This window comes from Castor canadensis, chromosome 4, assembly GCF_047511655.1.
Source record: "Castor canadensis chromosome 4, mCasCan1.hap1v2, whole genome shotgun sequence".
Classification (NCBI taxonomy): Eukaryota; Metazoa; Chordata; class Mammalia; order Rodentia; family Castoridae; genus Castor; species Castor canadensis.
This window is the reverse complement of record NC_133389.1, coordinates 152,736,774-152,764,047: the sequence shown is the minus strand read 5'-3', so window position 1 is coordinate 152,764,047 and position 27,274 is coordinate 152,736,774. Positions and strand designations below refer to the sequence as shown.

Below are 27,274 nucleotides of genomic sequence, written 5' to 3'. Positions count from 1 at the left end.
GAGTAGCTAGGATTACAGACATGAGCCACCCGACAACCCTTCCATTCTTTACCTAGAACATCGGCAGCAATGGTGTAACCGTACACCTCTCATAAAAAGTATAAAGTTTGCATTCATCGTCCACTTCAATGAGGTTCTGACAGCCAGTGGTGTGAATGGAGGTATGCAGCTTCATCTTAGTGCAGCTGATCACCTTACCAACATTTTTTATTATGAAGTGATACTTCACTGTGGCTTAGTTTGCATTTTCCTGATGAATAATGATAAGCATCTTTTTATGTGCCTATTGGTCTTTTCTACTTCTCTAGAACACTGTCTATTCAAATCTTTTGCCCATTTAAAAAGTTGAATTGTCTTTTAATTACTGAGTTATTTTCTTTTTTACATTCTGGATATAAGTTCCTTATCAGATACATGAATTAGAAGTATTTCTCTCTTGTGAGTCTCCTGATCTGCCTCCTGTCCTGTATTTCTCTAATCCAGTCTCTGTTACAGACAGAAAGATCTAATTAAACAAAATTCTGATTACTTACTCTTTAACTTGAACTGCTACAATGGTTTCTTGTTGCCTACAGAAAGAAGTTAAGGCTATTTCACACAACACTGTGTTTAAAGTATCTACATACATCTCTTCAACCTCATGTTTGATCACCACATAAAACAAAATCACTTTCTGAAATAGTAGCTTTTCCTAACTATTGTTTTGTTGTTCTCCCTGCTTTCCTACCATCCACCCCTTAAGCCTCCTCCATCCCATTTCCTGCCTAGCCTAACCTACCTGGCAAAAATCACTTGTCTAAATGTGGCTTAAGAATATCTTTCTTATGCATCCATCAGACCCTACTCTTCCATTCCTTTTCTCTGGCTGAAATGACCTGCCACTTCATCACTTCTTAGTTTTTCATTTTATAAATTAATATATAAGTTATATAATTATACATATATATCACTTAAGATGTCATTTTTATGTAGCTTTGTTGCATTTGTTATCAGACTTTAATCTCTTTGGGGAACAGAAACATCTTAATTCATTTTATTTGCTCCTTGTACCAAAATGGCATGTAGTAGGTACCCCACAAATGTTTGTTGAATGAATAAATGCCCATTTGTTAAAATACCTGTAGACTTGATCTTGACATATCATTTCCTTTTTTATAGATATGCAGTAGATGATGTTCCCTTCTCAATCCCTGCCACTTCTGAAATTGCGGACCTTAGTAACATCATCAATAAATTGCTGGAGGCCAAAAATGGTGAGTATTATGCTCTTGAAAAACTAGGAGAGGATGCAATACTAAGAGCTACACTAAAATACATTATATTTTCTTTTGAATTTTTTTTTCTTTTCTTTTTTTTTTTTTTGGTAGAACTGGGATTTGAACTCAAGGCTCATGCTTGCTAGTCAGGTGCTTTACCACTTAAGCCACTCCTCCAGCCCTCCTTTTGAATTTTTTAACAAGATTTATAAATTGCAGCATACATATTTCCTGCTGGATAGTTTGAAAAAAGTTCTCAGAAAAAATATTTCTGTTTACTCTGCCTTTTTAAGTAATATGTTATTTTTTAAGTAAGGTGGTTGTAATTAGGAATAAAGATTTTAGTATACTAGTTGTAACATAGAGGTAATCAAAGGATTGTGATTGTGCCATCCAGGGCTGGATTATGAAGAAATAAAACAGGATCTTGGTGCTTAGGTCCCACTTACTAGTGAAGCACAAAGCAAAATCACAATATATGTATTTGGGTATTTATTTAATAGTAACAAAATGCTAATATTAACACTGGTATGTTTTGTGTCAAATTTATAAAAAAGTAATGGATATAAAATAAATTTATGGACATGCAAGAATGTCAAAACATTCATATATACTAGCTAGTATGTAGAGTTTATGTATATTAGTATAAGGTAGAATAATATTGCCCATAATTTTATAATTGTTGGAATTAGATGGTAAGTATATAAAAGTTAATATTGTTCTCCACTTTTGTATATGTTTGAAAATTTCTGTAATGTTTTTAAAGTCATAAAAATTGCATACAATAGAAAAAATTTAAATATGAAAATTTGAAAACATAAAGTGTGATTTTAAAAGACTCATCAGTATTTTTATACTAATATTTCTTTTATTTATTTTTTTGTGTGTGGTATTTTGGGGTTTGAACTCAGGGCCTCAGGCTTGCTAGGCAGGCACTCTACTGCTTGAGCCACTCCACCAGCCCTCTGATGTTTTCAGTGCTACAAAGCTCTTTTGACTCTGCCCTAGTTGGAGGGATGAGTGGATAAGAGTTATAAACTCATGCCTGAATTTGCCCCATCTTCAAGTAGTGTTATAACTTTTGTGTTAAGTTTGTGATGGTGCTTTTGAAAAGCTTTCTTTTTAAGTTGGGGAGTAGGCCAGACCTAAACCCATTTGTTGCTAGCAAGCTGTAGTTCTTAGTTCAGATACTTACATAATATTTGCAATTGTTCTAAACTTACAGACTAAACCTTTGTCATTTTATATGAATTGAACAACTGAGTCATTGCTCTTGAGTTGAAGATGCAATCAAGTCACATTATTAACAACAACAATCTAAATAGTTGATGAGGGGATTTTTTGGGGGGGCGGGCAGTACTAGGGTTTGAACTCAGGGCCTCACACTTGCTAGACAGATGCTCTTCTGCTTGAGCTATGCTGCCAGCCTGGAATTCTCCTTTTAGCTAGATTGTACCAAATAAATATAGAAAGACTGATAGAATTAGACTACTTTATTATATGTGTTATGTTACCATTTTCCAACTCCAAATGAAATAATGGATCTAAATAGTGATTATCAATAATTGCTACAAACATTAAGAAGGTTAATGGCTGACAGGGAGTGTTATAGTGGATGGGATCACAATGACATCATTTGAGCCCAAAGGTGGATCTTAACAATTTAAAAGGAGACAGAAATAGATATCAGATACATGTTGTTGTGATCCAATAGAAAATATACTGCTGTGAATATTCTTGCCAAAAAAAATGAAACCTGAAATTTTACCAGACATTGAGATCAGATATATCGGTGAGAGAGGAACAGATCACTTAGTTTCTTCAGTGAATAAATGACAGGGAGAAAAAGAGAGAGATGGTTAAAGATGAAAAGAAAAAAAGCCAGGGTTGGGTGTAGTATGGGGCTATAATACCTGCTACACAGGAGACAGAGGTAGTAGGATCATAGTTCAAGGCCATCTCAGGCAAAGTTAGCAAAAGATCCTTTTTGAAAAACAAACTACAAGTAAAGAGACTAGGGGCACGGCTCAAGGGGTAGAGCACTTACCTAGCAAGTGTAAGGCCCTGGGTTCAATCCTCAGTATAGCAAAAAATAAAATAAAGTGAAATATATATTAAAATATATATTAACCAAATGTAATCATGGACTTTGGATACTGATTTTAAAAAGTCCATTCTGAAACATGTAACAGCTGGACATGATGGTGCATGCCTGTAATCCCAGCACTCCAGAGGATTTCAACTTTGTGCCAGCCTGGGCTACATAGTGAGATCCTGTCTCAAAATGAATGAATGAATGAATGAAATGTAAAACAAAAATGTTTTAATGTGAACAATGACTGGTATTTGATATTAAAAGGAGTTTTTAATTTTTTTTTTATCTTTTGTTGGTACCAGAGTTTGAACTTAGGGCTTTGCACTTGCTAAGCAGACACTACCTCTCGAGCCATGTCCCCAGTCCAATAACTAATTTTTTAAACATTGTGACTTTTTTGGTCTTGTTTCATTTTTGGTTTGATTTCTTTTGGTGTTGGAGAAACAACGCAGGATCTTTAGCATGCTAGGCAAGTGCTCTACCACTAAGCTAGATTCCTAGCCCAACATTCTTAAGTCCGTATATTTTAGAGATACATACTAAAGTACTTATAGATAAAATTATTATATGATTGCTGAGGTTTGCTTTAATAATAAAACCGGAATGAAGAAAGGAATAGAGATGATTATTCATGACTTGGGTGTAGATAATAGTTGATGAGTTGGTAGAGATCAAAGTGGGTGATGGCAATACGTCATTATTTATAGTAAAGCAAAAGTTTTTTAAAAATCAAAATAGAACTAGTGAGATATAGTTCAGAAATAAGAGCATGTGCCTAACATTCACAAAGCTCTGTGCTCAATTCCTAGCACCAGAAAAAAAACCTCAAAATCATTACACCAACAAGAAAAACACAATGTTTGCCAACAGAACAAAGTATTTTTGTTCTTTAAAAATCACATTGGCTGGGTGCTGGTAGCTAATACCTGTAATCCTCGCTACCCAGAAGGCAGAGATCAGGAGGGTTGCAGGTTCAAAGCCAGCCCAGGCAAATAGTTCTTGAGACCCTATCTCTAAAAAAAAAAACCCATCACAAAAAGGGCTGGTGGCTCAAGGTGTAGGCCCTGAGTTCAAACCCCAGTATCCAGGGGCAGGGGAAATCACATTGTAGGGCTGGAGTTATGGTTCAAGTGGTAGAGCGCATGTCTAGCAAGCACAAGGACCTGAGTTTAAACCCCAGCACTACCAAAAATAAATCATACCATATACTAGAAAACATTTGTCTGATATGCCATGAGAATCTCTGAAGAGATTCAGAGGCCACAATGGGATATTAAGTACTTGTTTGTTTCAGGGGTTCTCCTATACTTCTGCCAATAATACTTCAGACTCTTAAGAGTAATAATAATTTTGCTCTGTATTTTCTTTAGAGTTCCACAAACATGTTGAGTTTGACTTCCTTATCAAGGGCCAGTTTCTGCGAATGCCTTTGGTCAAGCACATGGAACTAGAGAACATTTCAACAGTAAGTCCAAGTACTGCCTTCTGTATTTTACTTAAGGCATTACCATATATTGTACAAGCTCCTTATAGAATCAGCCTGAATCTATCCTTAACATTCAAGATTCTTTTGATTGTTTTTTTCCTAGAAATTTGAACTTCAGTTTCTATGTATTTTTAAATCCCTTCTTCTAAGAGTATTCAAGAAAATGCAAGTGAATTAATATATTCTTCACATTTGTGAAAGCATGGGCAAAAAAGGGAATAGGAAATATATATGTACAACTAATACAGGAGTACAAAATAATTGTGCACATATAAAAATTATAGGTTAAGTTATTGTGATGTATTGTGCTTCCTACCCTTCCCCTGATCTTCATATTTTCTTTAATATTACTTTTATAATGAAAATATAATCTATAATTACTTTTACAAATTTTTGGTGATTTTATAAAATTGTGGTAAAATGTAAAATTTACTATTTTTAAGTGCACATCTTAGTGGCATGAAGTACATCCACAATATTGTGCAACCATCCTCAGAACTGTTTCATCAGATTAAAGTGTTCTGTACCCATTAAGCAATATGCTTTTACAACTTTTTTATTTAAAGGTTTCCTTATATTCTCCCCCAATATTTTAGCATAAATGTTTCAACGCTATTAATATTTCTTAATATTATTCTTAGCTTACTGTTAGGCCAAATAAAGGTTTTGATTTTTTTAAATGGTTCACAATGTTCTGGGTTATGAAGAATTGAATATGAAGGTGACACATTAAATTGGGGGTCCTTAGTCTTCATAGTAATATTTTAAAACTGCACCATCTATTTGTTTTCTGGTTTCTCTGTGACTAGGAAGAGGTTGTGGAACTAGAATATGTGGAGAAGTATACTGCACCCCAACCAGAGCAATGCATGTTCCATGACGACTGGATCAGTTCAATTGAAGGGACAGAGGAATGGTATTGCCAGATGAATGTTACTGTATTTTCTTCTGCATGTTCAATCTTTTTAAGTCCACTATGTGAATGTTTTTTCCCTGATTCCTTGTTCTTCGTAAAAGTAAATTTTGTGATATATTATTAGTGACCATGCAACAACAAAAAGATCTTTGCATTCAGTGTATTCAAGAAGGAAATAGTTACCTATTAAGTGTCTTAAAGCATTTATTTGGTTTAAATATGTTGTTTTTAAGACCAGGGATGTAATTTATTTCATAGAGGAAAAAGTAACTTTTATACCCTCAGATTTCCTGGCCTACTACCATGAAGTACCATGCTATTTTAGGACTAAAATGGGCAAACTCGAATCAAGAAAGAAGGTACGGATGGCTCAGTGCAAGTTTGTACTGGCCTTACTTGTAGAAAACACCTCAGGACTAGCATACAGGAGGAGCTTCATCTTTGAAAGAATGAGACCCTGGAATTTTTACACAAGTTATGTTTTTGCTGATTTTACTTTACATGTTTTTGCCTTTTTGTTTTGCTTTGAATATTTTTGTGTGTGTTTTTCCGGTGCTAGGGATTGAACCCAGGGCCTTATGCATACTAGGCAAAGTGCTCTGAGCTACATCCCCAGCCCCGTTTTTCTCTTTAATGATTTTCACAGGTTAATTACAAAGGGCTGTTGGGCTTTATAAGCAATTTGCCTAGCTTCCCTGAGATTTTTATTATTTATAACAATAATAGTGAAATGTAGGGGTTTTAAGTTTTTTTTTACTAGGTCAGAAAAGACAAGTATAATATCTGACTTATCTTAGTATATGTTGAAATCTTCATTTCCATGTTAAAGAAAAGTTTGAAAAGTGTATTCTCCAAGGTTTACTTTGTCATTGCCAAGGAACCACAATTGATTTTCAGGGCTTGAAAAGACCTCGTCTTGTATTTCATAGGATTTTTTTTTTCTCATTATAGGATCTTGACTGGTTCTTATGATAAAACTTCTCGGATCTGGTCCTTGGAAGGAAAGTCAATAATGACAATTGTGGGACATACAGACGTTGTAAAAGATGTAGCTTGGGTGAAAAAAGGTATGACTCTGCTAAAAATAACAGGAATCCTAGATAGGAATTTGGAAATTGGCCATTTTCAGTGGGGGAAGAATGAGGAGTGGATAAGAAATGACTAATGCCTAAGTTATGAGATCTTTTAAAAATAAGTGTTCAAGAAGAAAAGAATTATATTTTTAAGATCCATAAATTGGTAGAAGTGAATTCTTACTAAGATTATATCAAATAATATAAATTTTCAAGTATTATTGAGCATATTAAACAAATACCTTCTATTTTTGAAGACTCTTCCCCTTTTTGGGGGGGAAGTTTGAGACAGGGTCTCGCTATGAAGTCCAGGCTGACCTGACACTCACCATCTTCCTGCCTCAGCCTCTCCCCAGTGCTAGGATATAACCATGTGCCATCACGCCTGGTTTAAGACTCCTTTTTATACCATGTTATCTTCTTTTAAAAGCTTCCCATATGAACTCTTTCTAACTTCCACAAAAATTGCTGAATTTTTTGATTTAAGAACATGACATATTTAAAACTTTATGCTAGTTTGTTGTTCTTTCATTCTTTCTTCAGACAGTTTGTCTTGCTTACTACTGAGTGCCTCTATGGATCAAACTGTTCTGTTATGGGAGTGGAATGTAGAGAGAAACAAAGTGAAAGCCCTACACTGCTGCAGAGGTCATGCTGGAAGTGTGGACTCTATAGCTATTGATAGCTCAGGAACTAAAGTAAGTTGCCACTGTGTTAAGCATCTTAGAAAACATTTTTTTCTACATATATTCCTTATGATTGTCGTTGTTTTATAACAATCAGTGGTTAAAGATTTCAGACCCAAAGTAAACAGTCATACAGTAAGAGCTATGAAGACTCACTTCCAGAATCTGGGTATCTTGGTTGAGAATCTTATGTAAATTATATAATTTTAAAGAAATCAGGTAAACAAGCAATTTTTTTAATGTAAATCATAGTAATAGACATAGCTTTCATCCTTCAACTACTCTTAAATGCTATCATCAATTTTAAATGCCTAAATGATCACCTGAGTCGTGGCATACATAAGGTGAATGCTAATAAACTTTATTTTATTATCAGTGGTGATCTACTCTTTATAACAAAATGGTAAAAGTTAGTTTAAGAGGCACAAACCTAAGAGTAATACTGCATTGACTTATGAAGGGTTATAAAACCTCTTAAAATTTATAAGTTTCTAAAACTAGTTTATTTAATATATAAGAGTATTTCCTTAGTATCTCTTTGCCATTTGGGGTAGCAGATGACATTTGATGCATTCAAAAGTAAAGATTTGTGTGTTAATCCTCAAAAAGAGGATTAACGTGTTGTTGAGTCCAAACTTAGGTGAAATAACCATACCATGTCTTTTGGCTATAGATAGAGGCAAAAACTCATCTATCTTGAACTTGTTCAAACTTAGAAGAAAGTTTATTGGATTGTGATATTCAAAGAAAAAAATAACCGATCATAGCACAAGAAAGGCAATGATATATATTGCAAAGTAAAGGTTTTACAACCAGATAGAAAAAAACCAGGGCAAATAATATAAGTTATATTACATTTGCTTTTCCCCTTCATATATATATCTGTTTAGTTTTGCAGTGGCTCCTGGGATAAGATGCTAAAGATCTGGTCTACAGGTAAATTAAATAATTCTTTGACTTGTTAACAATATTTCAGTGAGTGGATTTTTTTTTTTTTTTTTTTTTTTTTTTTGTGGCAGTACTGGGGTTTGAACTAAGGGCCTCACACTTGCTAGGCAGGTGCTCTACCACTTGAGCCCTCAGCCTTTTTTGCTTTAGTTTTTTGTTTTGTTTTGTTTTTTTAATAAGGTCTAACTTTTATGTCCAGACTGGCCTAGACCTCAGTCCCCATATTTACACTTCCTGTGTACCTGGGATGCCAGGTTCACACCACCACACCAGCTTTTTATTGTTGAGATGGGATCTCATTTTTTGTCTGGGCTAGCCTTGAACTATGATCCTCCAGATCTCTACATCCTGAGTAGCTAGGATTGTAGGCTTCAGCCACCATGTCCACCTCAGTGAGAGGACTTTGTAACCCATATTTTCTTAAAAATAGAGTGGAGCATTTTGGGATATATATAAAGGGACATATGGTAACATATTAGTATATTTCTTTGTGCTTTAAGATTTTTTTTATTCTTTTAGCTCCATCACCCCTTTGTTTATTGGACAAGATCTCTGAATTGCTGCAAGTATTAAAATGTTTGGTGTAATGCAATATAACTACCTTAATTCTCAGAGTTCCTTTGAGAATCTGGAATAAACAAAAATACCTTTTGAATAATTTTGACTCATTTTAAGTCATTTGAAAATGACTTTTGATTCATTTTACTGTTACTGGATTTTTGTTGTTGTTTTTACAGGAATTTCTTAGTTAAAGAAAAAAAAAACAAACTATTTAATGCAGTTTTACCAAGGTTAATATTCTTACTTTGAAAACATAGATTAAAAAAACCAACTGAACAGACTGGATATGTAGCTCAGTGATAGAACAGTTGCCTAGCATTCACACAGCCCTGAGGGGTTTGATCCCTTGCCCCACAAAAAAAATTTTTTTAAAGAGAGGAAGATAAAACAGACACACACAGATATTCAAGTTTTAAAACCTAGTAAGTAGAACTATTTACTGCACAGATAAAAAGACCAGACTATCTCCATTACTTTGAGGGAGTTGCTGTTTTACAGTATAATACCCTAAATAGAGTTTACAAAGTAAAGTAGAGATGAGGAGGATCAAGAAAAGCTTAACCAGTTTTAAATAATTATGTGTAAGATGTATTTTATTAGATTTTATAAAATTCTTAAAGCAAATAATTTTGAAGGAGAAGGAAGTTTAGAAAATTTTCCTTTTGAGAAATATTTGTTGATAGTACTGGATAAAGGAGATACTATTTGTGATTAGCCATTACCTTAAGGGGTTTATAACCTAGTAATATCAGTTATAAAATATTAAGGGGCTTACAATCTAGTAAAAAAAAGTAACATTAAAATCTGTAGTTTTCAATCTGAATGTGCTACCTAACCAAATAAATGGTGCATAATAACAAAAGTTTTTTTCTTTGTTTTTATGGTACTGGTGTTAAAACCTAGGGCCTCATGCTAGGCAAGCACTCTTTAACACTAGGCTATATCCCTAGTCCTATAACAGATTTTTTTTCTTTTGACAGTACTAGTATTTGAACTCAGAGCCTTGTTCTTGCTAGACAGGTGCTCTACCAATTGAGCCATGCCTCCAGCCCAAATGCTCTGCTTAATGGCAGAGCATTTGCCTAGCATGCCTGAGGCCCTGGGTTTGATCCTTGGCAGCACAAACTAGAACAAAAACTATGAAGCACTTTCTTTGTTAGAAAAAGGAAGCTGTCAAGGAGAATAAACATGGCTAAAATACATCTCCTTTTAACATTGTTTATATTATTATCTCTTGCAATATATAAATGCAACCTGGTCATAATTCCTAGAACTAACTGTAAGAAGTTTTTCATATGGTAAAGTGACCCATATTCATAATGATGATCTTAAAGACAGCCAGAGTTCAAAGTGGTTGGTTTTTAGTTTTCTAATATACCATATTTTTGCTTTTTCATTTTTGAAGATTGTTCGTCCAGATATTTTTATATGTAACTTTTTGTAAGTCAGAATGATAAGGAATACCCCAATCAGTGAAATAACACAGAAAAACTGGATACCCAGCAATGCAAAAAAAAAAAAACTTTAAGGTAGTTTGAATTAATATTGACTTAAATTTTTCAAACATCAAATCTAATTCTTTATGATACAGTCCCTACAGATGAAGAAGATGAAATAGAGGAATCCACAAATCGACCAAGAAAGAAACAGAAAACAGAGCAGTTGGGCCTAACAAGGGTAAGTATTAGTGAAAAGTGACTGTACTTGGCTTATGTCTGTATTGCTGAGTAATTCAATATAATCTTTCTTTATATTTCTTTATGTCTTATCTTGCTTCTTCAATTATAATTATGCTTTCTTTCAACAAGTTTGTAAATTTTTATAAAAAACTATACTGTTGTTACATTTATCTGTGTCTGCATGTGGAAGCATTGAACAAGGCTTATGAATTGGTAAGCATCCTATGGTACATTCTGAAGATCTTTTAATTGTTAAAGGTTCTACTATAGTTCAGTGAAGTATCTAATTACTGACTGCTTAGTAATATTATTTGTTTCATGAACTAAAGATTGAGTTTTTTTTTTTTTTTTTTTTTTTTGCGACACTAGGCTTTGAACTCAGCTTCAAGCTTGCTAGGCAGGCCCTCTACCATTTGAGCCATACCTCCAGCCCTTGAGAATATAATTCTTAGTAGGAATGAATGATAGTTATATACTAAATCACCAGAAACCATGAGTTTAATTTGGGATTTTAATTCTATCATTTAGCTGTTACATGCTATGAAATTAATTTTTTTAGCTATTTGTTTTGTTTTTGATTTTGAACTTACGATCCTTTCACCTTATCCTCCTCAGTGCTGAGCTTATAGGGATGAGCCACCATTCTCAGTTTTTTTATTTTAACTTTAAAATTTTTTCAACTAGGTATGGAGGCTCACAACTATACTAGCTCCTCAGGGTCTGCAATCCCAACTACTCAGGAAGACTGCAGTCCAAGGCCAGCCCCAGGCAAAAAGTAAAACCTTGTCCGAAAAATGTAGCAAAAGGGGCTGGAAGTGTAGCTCAAGTGGTAGACTGCTTGCCTGCCAAGCACTAAGCTCTGAGTTCAAACCCTAGTACTGTCCCCCAAATTTTTTTAATTGAGTGCATTCAAGTTGTATAACATGATTAGATGTACATATGCATTAGGTAATGATTAAATTAACATATCTATCATACCCATGGTTCATTATATACCCAGAACTTACTCATCTTAAAACAAAGTCTGTACCCTTTGAACATTTCCTCATTTCTACCACACCTTAGCCCCTGGCTGTCACTTTTCATTTTTACTCTCTGCTTCCATGAGCTTGGCTTTTCATCCATATTCTTTTTTTTCCCCCCAATTTTATTCTGGTAACAGAAATACCATGAAGTTTACCATCTTAAATTTTTCTTTGCAGCATTGCCTGATCAAACCCAGGGTCTTGCACATGCTTGGCAAGTGATCCACTGTACTACATTCCCCAGCCCCATCTGAACCATTTTTAACTATATAGTTCAAAGATAATAAACACATTCACAGCATTGAGCAAGCATCACCACTACCCACTACCCTCACTCTGTCATCTTGTAAAACTGAAACTCTCTACTCATTAAAAAAATAACCTCCCTCCTTTCATTCCTCTGACAATATCATTCTAATCTTTGTCTCTATGATTTTGACTACTCTAAGTGAGGCACTCTTCTACTTGGCCATACCCTCACTCTTTTTTGCTTTTTTAGTTACTTTTCAGATAGGGTCTTGCCTTTGCCTGAGCTTCTCTGGGACCACATTTGTCCTAGCCATAACTCACATAACTACAATTACAGTTGTGTACCATCACCCTTGAACCCAAAAAGATTTCTTGAGTTATAAAAACTCTACTGGAGCCAGGTGTGGAGGAAGGGAGCTACTGACTTAGCCTCCTAGAGGCTGTAGACCTAGAATAGTCATGAGGAACATGACTGCTCCACTAAAAACTCAGATGAGCCCAACCACAACCCCAGGTGAGCCAATAGTTTCTCTCAGCAAGAAATTAAAACACTGGAGGAAGATGAAGAGGTATTTTTTAAAACACAGGCCAAGCTATTCCAATTTGCTTCAAAGAATGACCTTCCAGAATGGAAGGAAAGAAGCCCTGGTAATGTCAAGCTCCTAAAGCACAAGGGAAGAGGGATGGTCCAGCTCCTTATGAGGAGGGACAAGACTCTGAAGATTCCTGCCAGCCACTATATCACACTTGGGACTGAAGTTGACGCTGGCAGCAACCATATCTGGATCTAGAACAGTCATGCTGAAATTTTTTTTTTTTTTTTTTTTGGTGGGACTGGGGTTTGAACTCAGGGCCTCACACTTGCAAAACAGGTGTTCTACTGCTTGAGCCACTCCTCCTCATGCTGACTTTTCTGATGAGTGCCCCCAACTGGTGCTGCTTACCATCTGCATCCTAAATGCTGAGAATGCACAAAAATTGAAATCCAAGTTTAGGAATTCAGGAAAGAGGTCAAAGAGAAAAAAGAAAGGACTGGACAAAAAAAAGAAAAAGAAACGCCTTTGAAACCTGGAAAAAAATATTCTTTACGGAGAAAGTTTTTTTTCCTTTTCTTTTTAATTGAAGTTTTCCATACATATAATAAAGTCCACAGCGTGAGTATGCACCTCAGTGAATTTTTATACATGTATATTCCTCAAACCAAAATGTAGGAATTACTGTACCCCAGAAGACTCCCTCTTGCTTTCCTTGCAATCAATAGCCCCCCACAAAGGTAAATAGTCTTAGATTGGTTTCATTTACTTTTGTTAGTTTGTTTTGATAGTATTGGGGTTTGAACTCAGTACTTTTTGCATTTGCTCGGCAGGTACTTCTCCAATCGAGCAATACCTCCCAGCTCTTTTTGCTTTAGCTGTTATTCATACAGGGTCTGCTTTTATGCCCTTGCCAGCCTGGACCTCATTCTTTCCATGTATGTTTGTTTCCCGTGTGGATGGGATGAGAGGTGTGTACCACCATGCCCAGCTTTTGTTAGTGGAGGGAGGAGGTCGCCAAAACTTTTTTTTTTTTTTTTTGTCCAGATTGGTCTTGAACCAAGATTCTCCCAGTCCCTGTCTCCCAAGTAGCTAGGATTACAGCTGTGAGCCACCACACCCAGTAGTTTCACCTACTTTTAAATTTCATGTATCTAAAATTGATTCTTTAATAGAGCATTCACTTGCATGAATGTACCACAATTTTTCCATTCTTCTTTTGATGGACATTTAGGTTATTTACAGTTATAGGCTACTATAAATAAATCTTTCTAAGAAAGCTCTTACATTTGTAATTTTGGATTACATATGGAATCATTCTTCATATGTAGATTGGCAGAAACAATTGCTGGGTCACACAGGGTGTACATATGTTATGTTTGCTGGATGTAAGAGGTTATCAAAATAAATTTCCAAAATGGGTTAAATCATTTTTCATTTTATTTAACAGTATGTAAATGTTAAAAGTGCCTTTTTTTTTTTTTTTTTTCTCAGTCTTGGGTTTTGACCTCAGGGCCTTGCCCTTGCCAAGCAAGCACTGTGCCACTTCAGCCATGCCCCTAGTGATACCAACCTTTTAAAGCTATGATTGACTTCTATCATGTAACATATGCTTACATTTGCTCTTATTTTTAAGAGGAGATCTCAAGATGTTGCCCAAGCTGGCCTTGAACTCCTTTGCTCAAGTGATTCTCCTGCCTCAGCCTCCAGGGTAGCTGAGACTACAGGCATGTCCCACTATACCCAGCTACACATCTAAATCTAAAAAAAAAAAAGGTGTCATGTCATCTATTTTTGGGGATGTATGATAGGACCCTAACTCTTTGATAATCAATTGTGAAATGCCCGTTCATACTGGTAGCCCATTTTTAAAAAGTTATTTTTCCTGTCTTTTTTATTAACTTGCAAAAGTTCTTTATTCTAGATTCAAGTTCTTTGCTGGATATATGTATTGCAAGTTTTTTCCTCCATTTTATTGAAGAGAAATAATAGTCTATTCATTTTCGCATTTAGGTTTTTATAGGGCTTAAACTCATACATTCATAAATTAAGAATTGAAGTCTTGCCAAGAAACTCTTGATGCACTAATTATAGTGAAACTGTTGCCTTTAATTATAAACAGAAAAAAATTTGGATTTAAAAAATGGGATAAAACATATATCAATAGATGGTCTTCTCTGTACTCCTTCCCAGTACCTGACTTGTATTAATATGAGGAATGCTGCCAGTTGATCTATCATTTGCTTCATATATTAACATAAGTAAGGTTTCTTCCTGTATAACTCTCAAAATTGCTTTTTTCCTCCAATACTATTCCACTTTAGTTATAGAAACACTGCTAGTGTTGACTTTCTACATAGCTCTTGAGTTTCGGTAAGTGCCTAAAATCATGTAACTACTGTACAATCAAGGTGCAGAATAATCTATTGTTCCTCAAAACTCATGTTGCCCCTTTGTAGCCAACCCTCTTCTCATGTCTACTCCTTTACAACCATTGATCTGCTCTCTGTTCTCCACCAAATTTTCTTTTTCCAGGATATCATATAAGTGGAAGCACACTTACAGTCCTGCAAGGCCCTTTTCACTTAGCATAAATTATTTGAGATTCATCCATGTTGGTGAGGATATCAGTGTCTTTTTTTTTTTAAGATGCTGAGTAGGTACTGGGGCTTGAACTCTGGGCCTACACCTTGAGCCACTCTACCAGCCCTTTTTTTATGATGGGTTTTTCTGAGATAGGTCCTCACAAACTATTTTCCCTGAGCTGGCTTTGAACCTCCTGATCTTCTGCCTCCTGAGTCACTAGGATTATAGGTGTGAACCACTGGTGCCAGGCCAGAGTGGGATTCTTTTGTATGGATATACCACAGTTGTCTTAATCATTCACAAGTTGAAGGATAGTGGGTTGTTTCTGGTTTGGCAGTTATGAATAAAATTGGTATTAGCATTATGTTCAGTTTTTTTTGTGAACCTGTTTTCCTGTCTCTTGATTTACTACCTAAGAATGGGATAGCTAATTCATTTAAGTTTGCCTGTTGTTTCTACCATGTCATTTTCTTTCCTAGGGGCTTACTTTTACTTTTCATTTTGTTGAAGAGCACATCAGAGGTTGTTCTATTCCTCATTTCTCTAGCAGGTTCCTTTTCTTCTTTCAAGAACATTTTAGAGCTGAAATAGACTTTTACATCATTTGATCCAGGGGTTTGCGAACTACAACCCAACAACCAATTTGGCTGTCACTTATTTTTATATTATAAAGAGCTAAGAATGTTTTTTTACATTTTTAAAGGGGTTATAAGAACAAAAATATACAACTGCATGTGGCCTGCTAAGGTTAAAATATTTACTTGCTGACCTTTTAATAAAAAAGTTTGCTCCCTGATCTAGCATAACCCCTCCTATTACAGATCAAGTAATATTTAAGGAGGTTAATTATAACAGTTACAAAGTAAACTGCCTCCCAACCTCTAATTCTTTTCTTTTCTCTCTTACATTTCCCTTATATTTAAGACAGGGACTGTTACCAGTTTGGGCTTTTAATTTGAGAAAGACATTATAGATTTTTAGGTATTAATAAATGAGCTATGGACATTATTTAAAGATTAAATAATATGACTTAAAGATGCTGAGGAAAAGAGGCAGTAAGAATAATGTATTGAGATTAATATACATGGAGGAAGCATATCGAAGTTGGCAGTACCTCAACTCAAACTTATATCCATCTGACCCCAAATCTTTTTCTACTAGCTGGGGAGTGGGTTCACTAATAAATGATCCCCAAGAGAGGACTCCCACTGCAAGGATGGTAAAGATCATCCCTGTACCTACCAATAGAAATAGGAGTCTGAACAGTCTGAACACTTCCATCCACTGCATCCTGAGCTCCGGTTTTACTAATTTCCTAAGGCCAGTAAGACAGAACACATTTATATGCAATGTTATATAAAATGGTCTTACAGATAGGCAGCAGGGGCCAACAAAAGGCCCCTGTCATCAGTTGGTCTCTAAGGCTCAAGAAAGCTGTCTGGAGTGGATAGAGTCTTAACTCTGTACTCCTCTTGCAGCACAGCTGAAGGCCTTGGGTTTTAAGCCCCTGGGTCATGAGACTCACTGGGCAATGCTTTGAAGGGCATCCTGTTTCTAGGAGAGACTGGCACAGAGCCAAGGCTGTTTTGGTCAGTCCCTCGCTATCTCAGGATGTTACGTTCCCAGCACATCCTATAGTTAATCTGAGAACTCCAGGCAAGAAGAACACAAAAGAGATTGGGTCAAAGACCATGTGGGGACTGTATGATACTAAACTTTAATATTTGTCACTTGGGAGAGTTAGTGTTTTATTGTTCAAAATGAAAAATAGAACAGATGAAGAAGTACTAGGCTTTAGTGGAAAGGCAAGAAACTCTGGGGCAATATTTGGGTTCACACTTAAGTCTGCTACTTATAAACTGTTTGACTTGGGCAAGTTAAAAACAGAAATATCCACCTTGGAGAAATAAAACAACTGGCAATATATCTGGTATGTGGGCTTTGAAAATTAATAGCTGCTCTTGTTTCAATTACTCCAAAATGAAAATGTTTTCCCTTTTGGGGAATCTCATTTCTAGACTCCCTTGGTGACTCTTTCTGGCCACACGGAAGCAATATCCTCAGTACTGTGGTCAGATGCTGAAGAAATCTGCAGTGCATCTTGGGACCACACAATTAGAGTGTGGGATGTTGAGTCTGGTGGTCTGAAGTCAACTTTGGTAAGACTTAATTTCAGTGGTCCTCTTGATTAACTTTGGTCTTTTAAATGAGAAACTTCTAGAAATTGGTACTTTTAGCCCATCCTGGTTAAATGTTCTTTCCTTCTCTTTTTCAGACTGGAAATAAAGTATTTAATTGTATTTCCTATTCTCCACTTTGCAAACGTTTGGCATCTGGAAGCACAGATAGGCATATCAGACTATGGGATCCTCGAACTAAAGGTGAGTTATATCCCGTGGTGAATGTTTGAAAACATTCTACATGTTTAAAAATGTATTTCTACAAATATCTTTAGGTTTGTTCTCTTTTCCAAAATTTAATACTTCTTATCTTTTTTGCTTTGCCAAGATGGTTCTTTGGTGTCGCTGTCCCTAACTTCTCATACAGGCTGGGTCACATCAGTAAAGTGGTCTCCTACCCATGAACAGCAGCTGATTTCAGGCTCTTTAGACAACATTGTCAAGCTGTGGGATACAAGAAGGTAAATCCTTTTAGTCTATACAACAAAGACCGCAATTACTGTTATATACAGAAAAAGAGGTACTAGAAAGATTATCTGAACCCAAAAGGATAAAAGAAAAGTTCTTGGTTATGCTATCTAAGATGAATATTCATAAAAACCCAGGATCGAAGGCATTTTATTCTTGTTAACATGTTTTTTTAACATCCTGAAGAATCTAATTCCATGTTACTTCACTGTAAGAACAAATTAAAAAAACAAGTCCCCAGTTTATAACACCCATGTTTTTGACTTTGTTATAAAACAGGAGAAAAATAGTTTAGAAATATTATCATGAGCCTTAACATAAATTATTTTAAAAATTAAATAAAATACATATCTTTAAAGATAATTAGAGATTTAAGGTGTCTTCCTTATTCATAGGCTAATACCGTGATAATAGTGTACAGACAGTCCCCAAATAAAATGCACACACAAACTTATATATATTTACAAGTAGCAGAGATATGTTAACAAAATACCCGTTTCTGTATATTGCTATTATTTTCTCCTTAAATCTGTCCTCTAATATCTTTATATTACCTTATGATACATGACTTGTTAACATCTAGAAGATGTATACATTTTGATTGACATTTTATATAGCAAATAACATAGTTTCTGATAATAGTAGTCGGCACTATAAACAAAGTAAAGCAAGGTAAAAGGACACTTCTTTAAGGAAGGCCTCTTTGAAAATGATATATTAGTAGCAAACTGTACAATATGAAGTATGAGCCATGCACATATCATGACAGGGGTAACAGTAAATAAGGTGGAAAGAATTTTATCATACTGGAAAAATAGCAAGAAAGCCAGTGTTGGTGAAAGAATTAGCAAAGAGGGGAATAGTAGGACATGAGGCAGGTAATGTCAAGCAGGACCTGACAAGTTAAGGTAATCAGTTTGGGTTTCATTCTAAATGTGATGGCAAGGCTTTGAAGGGTTTTCAGCAAGGAAACAAAGGCAGAAATAGGATATTGTTGAAATTTAAGAGACAGTTAATGGTAACTCAGACTGTGGTGGTACCATTAGAGCTAAGTAGTTGGGTGCTAGGTATATTTTGAAGATAGCTTTTTGGTGACATATAGATTAAGTGTAGAAATAGGAATCAGGGAATAACATCCACATTTTCTGCCTGAGCAGTTGACGGTGGTATGACTTAATGTGATTGGAAAGAGTAGAAAAACATGTTTGTGAGGGAAAAGTCAAGAGTTTTGATTCAACTGTTTTAAATTTCTAGTGCCATTAAGTCGTTAGCCATGATTTGGGGGTAAAATTATAGAAAGAAGTGTAAATGTGGGCCTAATTAATTGTAAGTAAATGTTTATAATTAAATAACATTTTTCCTGAATGTATTTGTTGTAATAATCTCTATATTCTGCTAATGCTATAGGAAAACCAGGAGAGCTGGTGAAGTAAATACTCAGAATTTTAAGATTAAGTGGTTATTGAGGCAAGAATGGCAAAACCTAAAAAGTTTTCAGAAAAGTGTTTGTAATTACTGATGTTTGTTTGAATACATGAATGCATGTAACATGTTAATATTCTCATCTTTTAGTTGTAAGGCTCCTCTGTATGATCTGGCTGCTCATGAAGATAAGGTTCTAAGTGTAGACTGGACAGACACAGGGGTAAGAATGTGTTAGGTGTTTGGTAAAGAGGAAAATAATATTATATAATATTATAATATTATAATCTGGCATTTATAACTGCTTTCTACAAAGAAATCTCATCTCATTCAAAGAAGAAACAAATTTAGGACTGGGGGTGTGGCTCAAATGATAGAGCACTTACCTAGCAAGCATGAGGCCCTGAGTTCAATACCCAATACCACAAGAAAAAAGAAACAAATTTGTCCTCTAACAGTAACAGTAATAAAATTTGAAACAGTTTTCTCATGAATATTTTAATGAAACTACTACCCCAGGCCAATTGTTTCAAAGTATTTACCAGTCAGTTATTTAATAATAATTAAGTAGTTTATTATTTATGTATATACAAAAGCTCTTATTTCCTAAGAATTCTTTCCAAATACAAGTGTCCTAGGGCTATAAGAATAATTCGCAATATATATTTGCCTGCAAACAATTATTGCACTTTTAAAAACTTTTGGATTTTGGGCTGGGTGCATGGCTGAATTGGTAGAGCACCTGCCTAGCAAGCATTAGGCCTTAGTTCAAACCCCAATACCACCAAAAATAAAAAAACCCTGACTAAAACCATGTTACTTTTCAAGTTGTTTTGGTTTATTTCATGGCTTCCCAGTGCTTTGTGGAAAGCATGATAACATACTGTGCCTCAACCACAACAATGGTTTATTGTTTTCATGCACCGAATCATAGTGCTGATTGAGTGACCCCTTATCTGACAGCCTTGTCAAATTTTGGAATATTTGCTCATATATGAGATCTTGGAGCTCATATGTGTGCAAAAAATTCTTTTTTGTTTCTTGTATAGCTTAACATATAGACTGATGGTAACTATAAAATATTTTGAGTGCACCTGTGTTTTGACTGTGACATAAGGTCAGGCATGGAATTTTCCACTTGTGCCATCATGTCAATGCTGAAAGATTATGGAGTTTTGATTATTTTGGGATGGCAGATTTTTTGTGTGTGTGGGGGGGGGATTGTTCATTTGTTTTGTTTTGGGCTTTTTTGTGATGCCAGGGCTTAGCCCAGGGCTTTTATGTATGCTGAGCATGCACTCACTCTGCCACAGAACTCCACCCCCAGCCTAGATTGTAGTATTTTGGATGTTCAACCTGCAAGCAGTGAAACTTACTTGAAATGGTCCCTTTAAGTACTAACTTTCAATGCAAGTTATCTGCCTGTTTATATAATTCCTTTCGTAATCAAAATTATCAATACTTAATTAGGTTTAACTACCATATGAAATAACTATTTATGTTTTATTGTATTTTTCTCTTTCTTTACACAGCTACTTCTGAGTGGAGGAGCAGACAATAAATTGTATTCCTACAGATACTCACCTACCACTTCCCATGTGGGGGCGTGAAAGTGAATAATTTGATTATTGAAACTGTTTATATAGATGAAATTGGTAAAGAATCAGATTACATTGATGCTGACGCAGAAAGCAGACTTTTAGATTGAACTTTGCATAATGGTTTCATTCTTCATAATAATTAACATATTACCGTCTTTGTTTTCTTTCTTTTGTGTTTGTAAAAACTAATATTTGGCCTGCATTTTCTACCCTCTGCCGACTCTAAAATTAAAGTGGTTTGAACTTTAATTTTTAACTTTTTTTTTAACTTTAAAAAAAGATTTGCTTTTGAAATGCTTTAAAAGAATATATTAGAAATATAGTAATTAAGACTGAGGCATGGCCTACCTAGCAAGTGTAAGGCCTTGAGTTCAAACAGTACCACCAAAAAAAAAGAAAAAATACACTAGTTATCCATGTTTTTATTTTTTGGGGTTTTTTAGTTGGTTGTTTTTTTTAAAAAAAGGAAGAAAACATTTAGAAAAGACTAAAAAAAATGTTATGGGAAATATTAGAAATTCAAATGTTTTTTGGCAAAATAAGTAACATTCATACGAAAATAAGACAACATTCAGAACATTAGCAAATGTGGATGTTACCAATTTGTAAAGATTTCATTGAGCTATTTTATTTATTTATTTTTTTTTATTTTTTTATTATTCATATGTGCATAGAAGGCTTAGTTCACTTCTCCCCCCTGCCCCCACCCCCTCATTGAGCTATTTTACATGAAATGTTTCATATGAAAAGTTAAGTCAGAGCCAGGAGCCATCCACTAACAAGACCCCATCTCCAAAATAATCAGAGCAAAATGGAGGTTTGACTCAAGCAGTAGACCACATGCTTTACAAGCACAAAACCCTGAGTTCAAACCCCAGTCCCATCAGAAAAAAAAAGGTAGATCTTTTTAGAAATTGCATATAGATTTCACCAGGTATATCCTTTCCCTAATCTATCCTCGTATATAGATAAGAATAAATTCTTTACACAAAACCTTTCAGTCAGTATTAGATAAACATTCTATATGTAAGTTATCTTTTTTTTGAACTTACGACATTGAGCTTACTAGGCAGATAACTACCACTTGAGCATGCCTCCAGCCTATCATTTATCTTTATATATATATATGTTGTATACAAAATACTTTAAGTATCTGTTTAAAATGTGACTTGCATCTTGAATGGGTTGATATTCTTCAAGAATCCTTTCAATACACAGGATTAGATTCCATTGTAACAAAATATATCTCAAATGATGTTCCCGGCAAAGGTCTAGATGACGAGCCAGATTACCCATGGATTGAACCAGTTAGGAGTCTTGGGATTGTATTAGAAGTCCAGGGCTGTTGAGGGCTAGAGTAGTGGTTTTTGTACACTTTCCTTAGGGACCCTGGTTCCCTCCACCCCTAGGATATGAACCTCATTTTCACATAGACCAAGAGCTAAACCTCCAGTTAATCACATCAAAAGAAAAAAAGTGAGTAAGATAGCCAGAAAATTCACACACAAAGTCCTTGGTTTTTTTTGTGCCATGACTAGTGCAAATTTCATTATTTCTGTGGTCTCTGGACCCACCGTTACTGTCAGAGAACAAAAATGAATTCGTAATCCTGTTTTGGGTGGTCTCTGATTAAACTTTGTGGGGCAGGTATTTAAAATACCTTTCTTAATCCAGCTATCCAGGGCTGATCAAATGTAATATGCATATACTAGGTAGTTAAAAGAGGCCTGTTATTCAGATGGAAAGAAGAAAGTGGCATCTATAACTGATCTTACTTATTCTCAATCCTGGATATACTCATGGTTCCAGCATTCTCCCTTGGGATGGATGTAACATTAGTGACCAGGTGTCGTAGACAAGGACTGCATTTCTGCAAGACTCCTCTCCTAGGGTAACTCAAGTATTAGATGTTATTCCCTAAACAAGAAGGAGGCCAACAGAAGCCTGGAAGATCCAGTCCTTTCATATCACATTGTTCTTCCATTTCCTCAAAAATCTGGAGACTGCCTTTCAATGGTCCCATTTCCTTAAGTAGAGACTGCAGTTACCCAGGAGGTGGGTGCCTTCCATATGTACTCATTTGGAAAAATAAATGGAGCTACTTTCTTTCCCAGCACTGACCAGTAGGGGATTATTTATGCTGTCTTGCCATAGTAATGGAGCCATAAACATGTTGATGCCAGCTCTCTTACCTCATCTAACAAATTGCCTTTCTTACTGATGAACAGTAAACATCGTAAATTTAAAATTAGGCTTGGCTGGGGGCATGGCTCAGTGGAAGAGTGCCTGCTTAGCATGCATGAGGGTGCTGGGTTACCCTAGCACCCTCACAAAATAAAAAGAAATACAGGTGTGTATGCCTAATTGAATAAGTTACTTCAAGATAAAGGGTTATAAGCCAGGCACTGGTGGCTCACGCCTATAATCGTAGCACCTCAGGAGGCAGAGATCAGGAGGATTGTGGTTTGAAGCCAGCCTAGACAAATGTTCTCAAGACTCTCGAAATACCCTTCACAAAAATAGGGGTGATGGAGTGGCTCAAGGTGAAGGCCCTGGGTTTAAACCCTAGTACCTCAAAAAAAATTTAAAAAATATATATATATATACACATACACACACACACACACATACATGTGCATCTGCTGTGTGTAGGAAAGGGGGAAAAGCACAAAAGTGTGCAAGACATTGACAGTATCTTCAAAAACAACACTCAGCTGGGCATGGTGGCACACATCTATAATCCCAGCCACCAGGGAGGTGGAGATAGGACTGTGGTTCAAAGCCAGCCAAGACAAAAAAAAAAAAAAACCCAGTAAGACCCTCTCTCTCCAAACAAGCTGGGTGAGGTGTTGAACTTGTCTTAGCTACTGTGGAGGTAGATGATTACAGTTCAAAGCTGGCCCTATCTAGAAACAAACTAAAGTTAATATTTTGTTACATGAACTGAACACAACCATAGTAAAGTTTGTTGTAGTTCAGTTGATTAGAATCAGCACTCCATTGATATTGCAGATTTAAAAGAGTAAATTATTTTCTTGTGTAATCTATAAAAATGACAACTATTTCACCAAAACAATCTGCTAACAAGGTACTGAAATTTAGTGGGGGAACACTGGAGTTTGAACTCAAGGCATTGTTGCTAGGCAGGCTCTCTACCACTCTACCACTTGAACACCACACACACCCCAACTCTTTTTAGCTTTAGTTATTTTTCAGATAGGGTCTTGAGATTTTGCCTGGGCAGGCCACAGACTGCAATTCTCCTACCTATGACTCCCCCATAGCTGGGATTATAGACGTGCTCTGCCACTCAGGGCTTGGTTGAGATGGGGTCTTGCTAACTTGCCCAGGCTGGCCTCAAACCATAATCCTCCCAATCTCTGCTTCCTAAATTGCTGAGATTACCCAGGCCCCTTCTTAAAGAAGAAGATATGTTTTTGAACAGCCATACTGCCAGTAAATGGCAATGTGAGGATTTCAACATAGATTTAGCCAAGTTTCAAGTTCCAGATTTTAACTAGTAAAACTGTTCCTCAGGTCCCTATATAAAATAGTGTCCTATTTGCATATAACCTATAACACACCCTCCCATATTCTCCAAATCATCTCAAGATTACTTAAATAGCTTACCTTTGAACACCATGGGGGCTAGGTGTCTCAACCTCCTTGTAGTCAAAAATCCATTTATAACCTTTGATCCCCAAAAACCTCAACTACTGGTACCCTGCTATTGTCTGGAAGGCTACCAATAACTTAAAACAATTGATTAACTTATTTAATGTCGTGTATTATATACAGTGAAATATACCTAAGAACCATCCTTCTATTGAGAGGTGCAATTTACTGGAGAGAGAAACTCAGGTAGAAGAGATTAACATCACAGCATTTTAAATGGCTGCTGTATGTACTACAGTTAACAGTTGTTCAACACAACTTCTTTACTAAATCTGTTTACTTGGCTATAAATGGCACTATATATGGTAAGTGTAAATTTTAATAAACAATTTAGTAGCAAAATGAGACCTTCATGACATAACCTTTTTCTTAATTTGTTTTTATATTTCTCAGCTACACATTTTTTTCTTTTTTTAATTGTTGAAAATGTCCAAAAGGGCTCTGGACTTGGCTAAAGTTATACAGCACTTGCCTAGCAAATGTGAGGCCCTACATTCAATGCCCAGTACTGTAGGAAAAAAAAAAAAAGATTAAAATCTTAAAAAAAAAAAAATCCACATAAAAGTGGACCTATGGAGTTCAGACGTATGTTGTTCAGGGTCAGCTGTAGCACAGCATTGTGGCGCACGTCTGTAATCCCAGCTACTCTGGAAGTGAAGGCAGGAGGATGGTGAATTTGAAGCCAGCCGTGCAAAGGTAGTGGCAAGACCCTGTCTCAGAAACAGCAACGGCTGAGGGTGTAGCTCAAGGTAGGACGTGTTTGGCCCCTGAGTTCATTCCCAGCACCACACACGCACAGACCCCAACTGTAATACAACGTAAATGCTCAAGTAAATACTGGGGATGCTGTATTGTTTAGGATGATGACGAGAAAAAGTCTGTGCTTGTTCAGTATAGATAGAATTTTTTCCCCTGAACATTTTCTATCTAAAATTGGTTGAATGACAGAATTGGAACCTGATACGGAAGCCAACTGTACATATTTTGTCTTTTTTTCCTGTGGTGCTGGGGATCCAACCCAAGGGCTTGGGCCCAAGTATGCTAAGCAAGCAGTCTATCACAGTTAACCACAACCCTGCCAATTCTTATGTGATGCACAACAGTGTTTATTTTTTGTTTTGTTTTTGGCAGCACTGGGGTCTGAAGTCAGGGCCTCACGCTTACTAGGCAGGCACTCTACCACTTGAGTCACTCCGCCAGCCCAAGAACGTTTTTTTAAGTGTAAAGAATGAGTGCAAAAATGTTTTCCCCTACATAGAAAATATATATAAATTTAAATGGCATTTATTGGTATAAAATTACCATAATGATAATACTGTTTTGCATGCTCTTGCTTTAAAATTAATTTTAGTATATCACTAAATATAAATATATATCACTAGATATAAGTATATACTTTAAAGAGGCATTTCTGTATTTTCCTATAGGAATTGTACATGAGCAAAAACAAATTATCTTATTATTCATTCATTTAACTGAATTATATTATTAAAAGAAACCACAATCCAGACGGGTGAAGTACCTAGTTCAAAAGTATGTAGTCATTTAGCAATGGGGCTAAGAGACATACTGAGTGATTAAAGACTACAGAGGCCAGGTGCTGGTGGCTCACACCTGTAATCCTACTTGGGAGGCAGAGATCAGGAAGATTGGGGTTCCAGGTCAATGTAGGCAAATAGTTGGCAAGACCCCATCCAAAATAACCAGAACAAAATGGATTGGTGCATGGCTCAAGTGGTAGAGTGCCTGCTTTGCAAATACAAAGCCCTGAGTTCAAACTCCAGTCTCACCAAAAAAAAAAAAAAAAAAAAAAGGGAGAATTGTGTTTGACACAATTTTATAGAAAGTTTAGAAGCATGCCAAACAGTACTATGTATAAAATATAAATGATATGCCTGGAGCTTATTAATACCAGATTAAGCTCAATGGTTGTTTCAGGGAAGAAATACTTTTAAAGTATATATGCATAACATTTCACATTTTAAAAAATCATCTTAATAATTCTAGCCTTACTTGAAAAATATGAAAATGTACCAGGGCATGCTTGGCTTGCACTAAAGCAGATCCTGGTATGAGCATGCAGGAAATCAGCTCTCAATAGCCCCTCTTTCCCTGGGAGACTCAATGATTACAAAGAAAGTGGGATTCCTCCGTGACTCCTCCCTTCAAGCCATATGAAGGGTAGAATGATTTAATGTTTCCTAATATCCATTGGGGTTTTATTTGGGAGTTTCACCAGAAGTCTGATTCACAGAACAAAAATGAAGGATCACTGCTGTTTAAAGAAACTAGGAGTCCAGGTTTGGATCCCACCTGTGAAGCTCTACATTCCAAGTCAGCTAATGTTCTTTCCAGGTTTGTACAAATCTACAATGGAGGAAAGGCTGATTATTGTTTAAACTAGTATAAATGTGCTACATGTGATAGAAAGTGAAATGGCAGTTTTAGAAATGCTTGTACTTCTAAATGAAATTAAATACTCCCATTTAAAAGTATGTTAATGGTGTTAAAGACTTTCATTTTCTAAAAAAAAAAAGGGGGGGCTGTATTTATGAAACACTAAAATTTACAGTGCTCTCTCATTTGTTCCTTAAGGGTCTACTTACTGCAAGCCATTTAAGCACCTTATTAATCCACTAGCTAAAAGGTTACTAATTCATTCTACAAACATGAATATCAAAAAAAGACCTGATTCTAAAATAGCTGTCTCCTATTCCAAAACTACTATTTTTTCTGGCTTTTACACGTGAGTTCTTTGTAACATTAATATCCTATACTCTGACCCCATCTTTGTCTTTTATGATCTTACAGACTTTAGTTATCACAAGTGTAAGC

General features: G+C 35.7%; 1 protein-coding gene across 1 annotated transcript in view; it reads left to right on the top strand.

The window, feature by feature from the left end:
* Wdr12 (WD repeat domain 12) overlaps nt 1–26,293 on the top strand; it is a 29,574-nt gene extending 3,281 nt beyond the window's left edge. Inside the window, exons 2-13 of the mRNA XM_020186235.2 lie at nt 1,159–1,253; nt 4,722–4,816; nt 5,647–5,753; nt 6,705–6,820; nt 7,370–7,524; nt 8,403–8,448; nt 10,613–10,698; nt 17,112–17,252; nt 17,369–17,474; nt 17,602–17,734; nt 19,314–19,386; nt 20,696–26,293. Of these exons, the coding sequence (XP_020041824.2) occupies nt 1,159–1,253; nt 4,722–4,816; nt 5,647–5,753; nt 6,705–6,820; nt 7,370–7,524; nt 8,403–8,448; nt 10,613–10,698; nt 17,112–17,252; nt 17,369–17,474; nt 17,602–17,734; nt 19,314–19,386; nt 20,696–20,773 (1,231 nt within the window). The 3' untranslated portion in view covers nt 20,774–26,293. The remainder of the gene's footprint in view (nt 1–1,158; nt 1,254–4,721; nt 4,817–5,646; nt 5,754–6,704; nt 6,821–7,369; nt 7,525–8,402; nt 8,449–10,612; nt 10,699–17,111; nt 17,253–17,368; nt 17,475–17,601; nt 17,735–19,313; nt 19,387–20,695) is intronic.
* Nucleotides 26,294–27,274: the final 981 nt, after the last annotated feature.